Source organism: Microcaecilia unicolor, chromosome 9 (assembly GCF_901765095.1).
Source record: "Microcaecilia unicolor chromosome 9, aMicUni1.1, whole genome shotgun sequence".
Classification (NCBI taxonomy): Eukaryota; Metazoa; Chordata; class Amphibia; order Gymnophiona; family Siphonopidae; genus Microcaecilia; species Microcaecilia unicolor.
Window position 1 is genome coordinate 221238378 of NC_044039.1, and position 12000 is coordinate 221250377.

The 12000-nt window shown below is 47.4% G+C and overlaps 1 protein-coding gene across 1 annotated transcript in view; it reads left to right on the plus strand.

Annotated features, from left to right (window-relative positions):
• Positions 1-12000, plus strand: part of SNW1 (SNW domain containing 1) — a 67878-nt gene that overhangs the window by 41456 nt on the left and 14422 nt on the right. The window contains exons 9-11 of the mRNA XM_030214059.1: positions 561-677; positions 2303-2444; positions 9920-10016. Of these exons, the coding sequence (XP_030069919.1) occupies positions 561-677; positions 2303-2444; positions 9920-10016 (356 nt within the window). The remainder of the gene's footprint in view (positions 1-560; positions 678-2302; positions 2445-9919; positions 10017-12000) is intronic.

The following is a 12000-nucleotide window of genomic DNA, read 5'->3' on the forward strand; positions in this document are numbered from 1 at the left end:
GTGACTTACCCAAGATCACAAAGAGCAGCAGTGGGATTTGAACTGGTCACCTCTGGATTGCAAGACCAGTGCTCTAACCACTAGGCCACTCCTCTGATTCTTCCATTTTCATAAACCTTTTTGGGATCTTGCCAGGTACTTGTGACCTGGATTGGCCACTTTTGGAAACAGGATGCTGGACTTGATAGGCCTTTAGTCTGTCCCAGTGTGGCAATACTTATGTACTTATAAGTGAGACTTAAGGAAAAAAACAGCTTTAGCAATGCTGATGAGACATTGTGTGTTCTTAAGATGTTGATAATTTTCTTGCACTCCCTCCTCACTCTATACCAGACTTGTATATATGTCTTCATCTTGTTCTGTCAGTTAAATCAAATAAACGTAATCATCTACATCTTCTCCCTTATAGTTTTTACTAAAGTGTGTCCTTTTAATGTTCAGATTTCCTTTGAATCTAGTTTGAATTGTGTGTGTGTAGGTACATACACCTGCACAAATGTGATATTGTGTGGGAGGGCAGTGACTGCAGAGGGACTGACATTCATCTCCTTTCACTACAGGGATACACCATTCCACTGGATAAGCGTCTGGCTGCGGATGGCAGAGGCCTTCAGACGGTGCACATCAATGAAAACTTTGCTAAACTTGCCGAGGCTCTTTATATTGCTGACAGGAAGGTCAGTGCTTCATTCACTTCCCAAGGCCTTCAGTCTCTTCCCTCACCTAGCCTAGGCTTGCCTTACATGTGCTGGTCTCAAGAGATGCTCTGCGCTGAGGGTTTCGAACCCAGAGCCTTTCCAGTGTTGTGTAAACCACTTAACCCAAACTAGTGAACGTTAGGTCCCCCGAATTAAAACAGGAAGAGGAATGTATATAAAAGAGAGGCCTTGGGAGGCATATTTTCAAAGCACTTATTCCAAAGTTCCATAGGTTTGGAAGGCTAAGTGCTTTGAAAATATGCCTGCTTGTAGATTTTATCTGCCATAGCATGCTATATTTAAACTGTTGTCTCTTCCCCAGATAACCACTGAAAGGTTAAATCACCTGCACATGTCTTTTGGGCCAGGGCTGTAGAATGTGATCTTCACATGTAGCTTCTCTTTGCGTTCTAGCCCATAGCTACTCCATTTCCTTTATAGAAATTATTTTTACTCACTTGGCATCTGCAGTGACAGGAGTCTAGCGTTCAAACTGATACTGTCTGTGACCACCTTATTTTCTGATGTCACCTCCTGGGAGACTCCTTCAGCATTTTTACCATGTGGAGGGGCATAATCGAAAGGGACGCCCAAGTTTTGCTGAGGACATCCTCGCAAAACGTCCTGGTGGAGGGGCAGGGAAACCCGTATTATCGAAACAAGATGGACGTCCATCTTTCGTTTCGATAATACAGTCGAGGACGCCCAAATCTTGACACCCATCTCAGAAACGACCAAATGCAAGCTCTTTGGTCGTGGGAGGAGCCAGCATTCGTAGTGCACTGGTCTCCCTGACATGCCAGCACACCAACTGGGCACCCTAGGGGGCATTGCAGTGGACTTCATAAATTGCTCCCAGGTACGTAGCTCCCTTACTTTGTGTGCTGAGCCTCCCAAAACCCACTACCCACAACTGTACACCACTACCATAGCCCTTACGGGTGAAGGGGAGCACCTAGATGTGGGTACAGTGGGTTTTGGAGGGCTCACATTTACCACCACAAGTGTAACGGGGGGGGGGGGATGGGCCCGGGCCCGGGTTCACCTGCCTGAAGTGCATTGCACCCACTAAAACTGCTCCAGGGACCTTATACTGCTGTGATGGACTTGAGTATGGCATTAGAGGCTGGCACAAAATTTTGTTAAAGATGTTTTTTGAGGGTGGGAGGGGGTTAGTGACCACTGGGTGAGTTAAGGGGAAGTGATCCCCGATTCTCTCCGGTGGTCATCTGGTCAGTTTGTGGCTTGATCGTAAGAAAAACAGGACTAGGTAACGTCGTCCAAGTGCTCGTCAGGGACGCCCTTTTTTTTTCCATTATGGGTCGAGGATGCCCATGTGTTATGCACGCCCAAGTCCCGCCTTCGCTATGCCTCCGACACGCCCCCGTGAACTTTGGTCATCCCCGCGACGGAAAGCAGTTGGGGATGCCCAAAATCGGCTTTCGATTATGCCGATTTGGGCGACCCTTTGAGAAGGAAACCCATCTTCCAATTTGTGTCGAAAGATGTGCATCCTTCTCTTTTGAAAATGAGCCTGATAGTCTCTCACTGAATATTGCACACCATTCTCGGTTTTATATCTTTGCTCTTTTGGTGGTCCCCAGGCTCGGGAAGCAGTGGAAATGCGTGCTCAGGTGGAAAGAAAAATGGCTCAAAAGGAAAAAGAGAAAAAGGAGGAGAAACTGCGCGAGTTGGCTCAGATCGCTAGGGACAGAAGAGCTGGAATCAAAGCTCATGTAGAGAAAGGTATGTTCAGTGTGTCTGCCCTGGATAAACAGCTAATAATGGATAGTAGAGGGAAGGGATGATATACTTATAGATAGACTCATGCTGTAACAGGTGTAGCTACTGGAAAATGAGAACTTGGATGGAAGAATAACCACATTCTGGTGCCTTCTCTTTAAAAATTGCTTGACTTTCCTGCATGGTATTCTTCTTTCAGAAGTTGTCATGTACTGTCCAGAGGGCTTTTAGATTATGTTTGAATAAAGGGTACCAGGGTAATATACTTTTGTCAGTTACTGGTTGTGTGATAGACCCAGCTGGAATTCAGTTGGATGGCTATAACACAGTGCTGTTTGGAATCTGGCTCTGGCCCATGTGGAGCTGCCGTTTTGGAGACCTAGGTTTGATTCCTAAGCCCAGAGTCCAGATGTAGCCAAAACAGAGCTTCTGCAGAAGCAGCATTCACAGCCCTGTATCTCTGACCATGTGACCAGGCTCAAGTTGCATGTGTACTAAGTTCTACAGTGTATTATGGGCTGTGGCTCCAGGACTCCAGTCTGTCTTCTAGCACGTTTTTAGGAAATTATTATCATACACTGATCTAGTATAGGGCTTTCTCTGACTTTTTTTTTTTCCTTTTTGTATGGGGGAAGAGGGAAATGTGTGGCTGCGTGTTTTACCTTAAGCTTTTATAACCCTCTTTTTCACCTAAAAAGATTCAGAGTAAGATAACATTCCAAGGAGCTGATTCCAGATTCAGTCAGTACAGCACAGCACTACATATTAAAGCTACATCAATTTATATATTATTTTCTGTTAATAAAAACTTTTTAAAGAGGCACGCTTTCAACAGTCTCCAAAAAGACAAAAAGTAATCAAATTTCGGCTGGCAACAAATCCCATATCTTAGCACTTTGATAAAGAAATGCAAACTAACGGAAAGCACTTTAAACTCAGACCTTTTACAGAGGGAAGACAAAAAAGTAGGCATTCATACTTCAACACAAATTGTTAAACCCTAATACATTGTTTCCCAAACTGTGCTGCGGCACCCTAGTGAGCTATGGCAAACTCACAGGAATGCTGCAGAGCAGATGGGAGTTCACACATCAAGCATCAGATCAAGTTGCAGGGAGCACACCCGCCCGTAATAATCGCTCTACAAGTCTACGTTGCTGATGTGAGCTACACATTGCTGGGGCAAACTACTGATCACAGCTGTGATTGGTCACGGAGCCTGTCTGGCTCCTAAAAGGCCGATCCTGGTTGGGAAGCAAGGAGTAAGGCTTCCCAATCAGGATCGCCCTTTTAGGCGCCAGACAGACTCCATGAAGGCTTCCCAATCAGGATCGCTCTTTTAGGCGCTAGACAGGCTCCGTGAAGCAAACAAGACTCGGGAGACACCCTCTGAAAGACCCAAGGAGGCGAATTCTAAGCTCTCAACATCCAGTCTGTGAGAGCCAGAGAATGGAGGTTGGGATGTAGAAGCGACCCCTCGTTCTGAGTGATGAGGGTTGGAAAACAGTCCAATCTCCACGGTTCTTCGGAGGACAGCTCCAGAAGAAGATGGAACCAGATCTGACGCGGCCAGAAGGGTGCAATCAGGATCATGGTTCCGCAGTCTTGCTTGAGTTTCAGCAAAGTCTTTCCTACTAGAGGTATGGGAGGATACACATACAGAAGGCCTGTCCTCCAATGTAGGAGAAAGGCATCTGACGCTAGTCTGTCGTGGGCCTGAAACCTGGAACAGAACTGAGGGACCTTGTGATTGATTTGAGTGGCAAAAAGATCCACCGAGGGGGTGCCCCACGCTCGGAACATCTTGTGGCCTACGCCCATGTTCAGTGACCACTCGTGAGGTTGCATAATCCTGCTCAACCTGTCGGCCAGACTGTTGTTTACGCCTGCCAGATAAGTGGCTTGGAGAAACATGCCATGACAACAGCCCAAAGCCACATCTGGACGGCTTCCTGACACAGAGGGCGAGATCCGGTGCCCCCCGCTTGTTGGTGTAAAACATGGCAACCTGATTGTCCGTCTGAATTAAGATCACTTGGTTGGACAGCCGATCTCTGAAAGCCTTGAGAGCGTTCCAGATCGCTCTTAATTCCAGGAGGTTGATCTGCAGACCTCTTTCCTGAAAGGAGCAGGCTCCCTGAGTGTGGAGCCCATCTACATGAGCTCCCCACCCCAGGAGGGATGCATCCGTCACCAGCACTTTTTGTGGCTGAGGAATTTGGAATGGACGTCCCAAGGTCAAATTGGATCGAATTGTCCACCAGTAAAGGGAATTCCGGAAATCGGTGGACAGCTGGATCATATTCTCTAGATCCCCTGCAGCTTGATACCACTGGGAAGCTAGGGTCCATTGAGCTGATCTCATATGTAGACGTGCCATGGGCGTGACATGAACTGTGGAGGCCATGTGCCCCAGAAGTCTTAACATCTGCTGACCCATGATCTGCTGAGACGCTCGAACCATGGACACCAGGGACAGAAGGTTGTCCATCCTTGTCTCGGGAAGATAAGCTTGAGCTGTCTGAATGTTCAACAGGGCTCCAATGAATTCCAATTTTTGCACTTGGGGACTTGGGATAATTTATGACGAACCCCAGTAGCTCTAGCACCCGAATAGTCATTCGCAAGGACTCCAGAGCACCCTCCTTCAAGGTGCTCTTCACCAGCCAATCATCAAGATAAGGAAACACATGCACTCCGTCTGCGTAGCGACGCTGCAACTACAGCTAGGCATTTGGTAAATACTCTGGGCGCAGACGCCAGGCCAAAAGGCAGTACACGGTACTGAAAGTGCTGTGTTCCCAGCCGAAATCGAAGATACTTTCTGTGAGCTAGAAGTATCAAGATGTGTGTATAATCATCCTTTAAGTCCAGAGAGCATAGCCAATCGTTTTCCTGAATCATGGGAAGAAGGGTGCCTAAGGAAACCATCCTGAACTTTTCTCGGACAAGAAATTTGTTCAGGGTCCTTAGGTCTAGGATGGGACACATTCCCCCTGTTTTCTTTTGCACAAGGAAGTACCTGGAATAGAATCCCAGTCCTCCTTCCCCTGGTGGAACGAGTTCGACCACTTGGGCCTGTAGAAGGCTGGAGAGTTCCTCGGCATATACCTGCTTGTGCTGGGAACTGAAGGACTGAGCTCCCAGTGGGCAATTTGGAGGCTTGGATTCCATATTGAGGGTGTATCCTAACCGGACAGTTTGAAGAACTCATAACGGTCGGAGGTTATAAGAGGCCACTTTTGATGAAATAACATTAACCTCCCCCCAACCAGCAAGTCGTCCGGTATGGACACGTTTACTGAGGGAACTGGAGCCAGTCAAAAGCCAGTCCCTTCCTTTTGCTGGGGAGCCGCAGTGGCCTTAGGCGCACGCTGTTGACGAGAACGAGCGCGCTGGGCCTGGGCAGGCTGCCGAGAAGCAGGAATTTACCTACGCCTAGCATAGGAATAGGGAGCACTCCTCTTCCCTCCAAAAAACCTTCTAGATGAGGAGGTAGTAGCAGAAGACGCACAGCGGGAGAGAGAATCCATAGCATCATTGTGTTTCTTGACCTGGTCAACCAGATCCTCTACTTTCTCACCACAAAGGTTATCCCCCCGGCAAGGAACATCTGCCATCCACTGCTGGACCGAATGATCCAGGTCAGAGACACGCAGCCATGAGAGTCTGCGTATCACTATACCCTGGGCAGCAATGCTGGATGCTATATCAAAAGTGTCGAACGTACCCCTGGCCAGGCATTTTCGACACGCCTTCTGCTGCCTGACCACCTGGCGAAAAGGCTCATCCTGCTCTGGAGGGAGTGCATCAACCAAGCTAGACAGTTGCCTCACCGAGTTCCGCAAGTGGATGTTCGTGAACAGCTGGTATGTCTGGATTTTGGCAGCGAGCATAGCGGTGTGATACGCCTTCCTCCCAAAAGAGTCCAAAGTTCTAGATTCTCTGCCTGGGGGTGCCGAGGCATAGTCCCTAGTACTGTTGGCTCTTTTGGGAGCAGAGTCCACAACCATGGAATTGTGAGGTAGCTGAGACCTCATCAATCCAGGCCCCCCGTGGATCCGATATTGGGATTCAGTCTTTTTCGGGATCACGGGATTAGACAGAGGGAACAACCAGTTTCGCATAAGGGCTTACTTCAGTACATTATGCAAAGGAGCCGTTTCAGCCTTTCTAGGCGGAGAAGGATAATCCAGGACCTCGAGCATCTCAGCCCTGGGCTCATCCTCAACCTCCATAGGGAAGGGAATAGCCGCAGCCATTTCCCGGACAAAGGAGGTGAAGGATAGACTCTCCGGTGGAGAAACTCTCCTTGCTAGTGGAGGGGAAGGTTCAGAAGGAATCCCATAGGACTCGTCAGAAGAAAAGTACCTGGGATCCTCCTCTTCCTCCCACGAACGCTCATCTTCAGTATCGGACAAGATATCCCTCAGAGCAGTCTGAAACTGAGCCTGCCACGACGTCCTCGATGGCGGTGCTGAGAAGTCGATGCCCTCCTGGACTCAGGCGAAGCTTCCTCCACCGACGTTGAAGGGGAGTCGACCTGGGTGGCAGCCAACACCGATGCCGCAGGCGGCACCGAGGTTGGGGACCTCACCACAGGCGAAGGGCCAGACGCCGCTGTAGCAGATGGTACGGAAGGCGTAAGCACCCCCGACACCAAAGCAGACTGGCGCAGCAATCCTTCCAGAAGCTCTGGAAGCAGGGCCCTGATGCACTCGTCAAGAGCTGCTGTCAGACAAGGCTGCGGGGATGGTACAGGAGCCGGTGGCAGAATCTGTCGAGGCTCGGGAACAGGTACCCTGACGCATCGGCACCTCCTGAATAGAGGAGGAGCCATTCTCTCAGCGCCAGCGCTTCTCGGGTGCAGATTCCTTCGACACCCTGGAGCTCCCGGCACCATGTGTCGAAGGGGAACGATGATGGTGCTTATTCGCCTTTGCTCGACGCCCGTCATCGAGACTCCTTGGTACTGACAAGGAGGACATGGAATCCTCATGCCTCCTCGGGGCTGGGTCCGACGAAGGTCGGTCCCTGGGGGCCTGCATAACAGGAGGCCTCGAGGCAGGTGGAGACCCACCCAATGCCTCACTGCTCACAGCGCAAATAGGTCTTTCAGCAGCCATTACCTCTGCTCCCGACATCAATGCTTCCCTCAAAGTCGATGTCGGATGCCGCCGACCTCGGTACCAATGTCAACGTTGAAGGACCTGACCGAGCCCCAAAAAGCTTTTCTCGTTGGGCTTCTCAAGACGCTTGGGTCCGTTTCTTCACACTAAGACACAGACTACAAGCGGCTGGGCTATGGTTGGGCCCAAGGCACTGGATACACCAGGCGTGAGTATCGGTACCTGAGATGGTCCGATTGCACCTAGTACAACGTTTGAAGCCGCTGGGTGTCTTCGATGATATGGAAAGAAAAACAGCTTCGGCGAAATCAAAAGACACAATTGTGCCTGTTAAAAGAAAAAAGGGCACAAAAGAAGGGAACAACTCAACTGCGCGGCCTAAGCGGGCCGCATCGAAAAACAAAGGAAACTTTAAAAGAGGACAAAAAAATAAAGGAAACTATGGGTACCTTTTGTTTTTTTTTAAACGGTAAATTGTTAAAAGAAAATAAGGCAAAAAAAGCCACGAAACAGAAGACTCTTCCCGGGCCTGAGAGCAGCGCAGAAAAAAACTCGACCTCACCTCAACACAGAGAAAAGAAAACTGAGAGGCGCGACGGGCAGGAAATCAGTCCGCGCATGCGTGGTGTTTGCTGCACGCGCGCCGGAAGACTCTGGCAAAACTTTTTTTTAAATATTTTGCTTGCAAAATGCTGTCTGATTCCCAGGCGGACGTCAACCCACATGTGAGAACTAGCAGCCTGCTTGTCCTCGGAGAACCTCACTATCTCTCTTTAAAACCGAACTTAAGACTTTTTTATTTCATGATGCTTATACCTAATTTTATTTCAGGTAAGGTTACTTTACTTGATCAACAGGTTCCCCCCAACCCCCCCATATCGTTTTTCCCCCTTTCTCCATCTTTTCTGTTAATATTGTAGTTCTACCCAGATTCCTTTTGTTTCAAGTAAGTCATGTATGTCGGTTTTTCTCTTCTCTTTTCTCCTGTTTTTAGACTGTATGCTGCCTATATAGCTTGCTCTGTTAGGAGGGATAGAACGTTTTTAATAAATTTGAAACTTTACTGCAAGAAATCCCTTCCCCAAAATGTTTTAGTATTAAATCTGGGGGAAAACAGTGCCTTGATCCCATTAATTCAAGCTCTATAGAACAGGTTTTGCTTTTAAACTAGGTGTTAATTGTCTATTAGCTTCTCTGACAATCAGACCTGACCCCTCCCATTTACCTATTTGAGCTGAATATTTTGTCACTCAGATGAGGTCTCTGGGATCCTTTGTTCTGTTGAGGAGCTGAAGTTGGTTAATATTGGGAAGAGGGACGGTCCACAATTTCTGCCAGTGTTGCTGCTCTGTTAAATTCCCCAAGAACCAGTAGCCATCAATCTCAAAAAAAGATCCTCGGCAAGGATAAAGGGGATGGAACTCCTCTCGTATGAGGAAAGGCTAAAGAGGTCAGGGCTCTTGAGCTTGGAAAAGAGACGGATGAGGGAGATATGATTGAGGTCAACAAAATCCTGAATGGTGTAGAATGAGTAGAAGTAAATCGATTTTTTTTACTCGTTCCAAAAGTACAAAGACTATGGGACACTCGAGGAAGTTAAATGGAAATACTTTTAAAACAAATAAGAGGAAATATTTTTTCATTCAACAAATAGTTAAGCTCTGGAACTCGTTGCCAGAGGATGTAGTAACTGCAGTTAGCGTATCTGGGTTTAAAAAAAGTTTGGACAAGTTCCTGAAGGGACAGTCCATAGTCTGCTATTGAAATAGACATAGTGAAGCAACTGCTTGCCCTGGGATTGGTTACATGGAGTGTTGCCACAATTTGGGTTTCTGTGACCTGTCTTGGCCACTTTTGGAAACAGAATACTGGGCTGGATGGACCATTGGTCTGACCCAGTATGGCTACTCTTATGTTCCTGGCTGATGTAGGCACCAAATGAGAGGGTGTGAAGGGGCCTTGATCCTTGGGTCTGCTTCTGAAAGTAATATTAAGAATGTCCCTTTTTTAGAATCCTTTGTTTTTATACCTTGTTGAAATAGGAGTGGGTCTTTTATTATAGCTAGAAAGGTGGAATATCAAATCTACCACTCACACCCCTGCACTGTTAAAAAAAAAATCAGTGTAGTGCTAAGTTTGATTTTTTGATCATAGATTGTACAGTGGTGTTCAGATTTTATTTTAAATCAGTGTGATAGCTGTGGCTGTACTTGGAGGTGTACCTTCAAGCATTTCAGACATTTATACAATTCAGAAGAGACAAGGTAGTTGGAGAAGGGAGGATGGTTGTGAGTGGCCAAAGCTTTATGGTACTGTGGTTTTAAATACTAATGCTAAGTTTCTATATAGAGGATGGCGAAGTACGGGAGCGAGATGAAATCCGCCATGATCGTCGGAAAGAGAGACAGCATGACCGCAATCTTTCTCGAGCTGCCCCTGATAAAAGGTATTTATTTTTAAGAATGTATATATTGTACCACCTCCCCACATTCAAAGCAGTGTGCATAACATATAAACAAAACCAAAAGTGCAATTAAAAAATAAAAACAACCTTATGCGATCCCCAGCTGTGAATCTACGCCAATCTAAAATTCCTATATGATGCCCTCTCTCCCCACTCATACATAAAGGGACTGCTTATTCTTTGCAAAATCCAGATACTGCTCCAGAATTTCTCATCTTCCTAATTCACCTCTAAGAGAAAAGAGCATCACCTTAACTTTCCTTCTAAACCTAAGAAAACAGGATTCTATTCTATTTTCCCAGCAATATCATTGCGTAACCACCTAACTCAGCCATGCGCTAGAGAGTGCAGAGAAGATTTGTTTTCTCACCGTTTGAAGCAGAAGGTTGACAGAGGTCAAAGGACTACTATGTGTAAAATGTATTTCTCCTAGGACACCCATTTGGGGAAAGCCTCTTCAGCTTAGTAAAACTTAGAAGCCATGGAGAGGTGCCATCGTATGTTCACATGACTTTTCCTTTTCACACTATTATTTGGGACTTCCTCAGTCTCATCGTTTTCCCATGGAACCAGTAAGATACATCCTGTTATTAATCTAGCTCTCCTCAAACATTCTTTCTCTTATTCTGTACTTTGTCTTGTGCAGACTTCCACCTCCATTCTAGTGTGCCTGGTTAGGTTTTCACATGTCTTCAGAGTTTTTCTTTTTCTGCATTTGCCTACAGTCATCACATTTTTATGGCTTGATGATTTGGCTAGACATATTTTTTTTCACAATCAGATCCACACGTGCCTACCACCATGGTGGGCTGATTGTAGTTGCTATTATTAGCCATATGAACTTATACAAATGATAAGACTCCTGAGACAGGCACATTTGTGCCATAACATGGTACTGTGTCAAGTCATCTCTTAAGAGTCACCAATAAAAGATTCTTTTGAAGATTAGACTATATATTGAGTGTTCCTTAGTCTCTGTTTGGATTGCCTGATCCATTTCTCACTTTTGATTCCACAGGTATATTTTGGCCACTTCTAAGTCCATTTCACCGTCCTTTTTTGAACTTGGAATAAGAGGTTTCCATATGTAGTTAAGGGGATAAAGCATTACAGAATAAGGGGGTAGCAAAGAAAATAGCTGTCTGATATGTATGTAACTTTCTTGACACATCTCAGAATGAGACAGACCTAGTGGACTTGGGCCACTGAGAGCTTATGAAGCGTAGTCTGCAGTACCAGACCTCTCAGTGACTCTCTATCCAGATAGAGATGTCCATATCACAAATGGGAGTCCTTGGTCTGCTCGTGGGAGACTTTGAGCTCAGGATGGGACAGAACACTCTAAAGTAAGATGGCGACGGAACAGGATGGATCTTGCTGAGCTCCGCACCCGAGAGGAGGCTATACATGGCAGGTACAGTATGGGGGGGCCCGAACCCAGCGATAGTGACAGCCGCTAACTACCCTAAAGCAGGGAAAGGCAAACGAACCTCTCCCCACAGGGGCTAGCGTTAGAGCCAATCGATCTGTGGTCGAACATACCCTGGGCCTGCCCAGCGCTTGCCCCAGCCCGCCACTCCTCCCCATCCACTTGGAGCCACTACGGTGAGCAGTGGGTGGCAACCTGAGCAGAGGAGACAGACCCTTCTGTCCCAACTGCTCACCTGGAACAGCAGAATCGAGCAACAACCGACAACTGGGTCAGAGGCGATCGATAGTCCCACCCAGAACCCAGCCGACGAGTAGCGGGCGGAAACCTAAGCAAAGGAAGCCAGCCCTACTGTCTCAACTGCCCACTCGGAATCGAACAACGGCCGACGACCGGACAGAGTCGATCGATACTCTCACCCGGAGCCCAGCCAACTCACCCCGATCCGAGAGCTCTCGAGTCGCGATTGCACGAGGTTGTGCGTCCGGCCCTATCCCCATGGTGGCGGAGGCGCCAAGGGGAACGAACTAAGAGAAA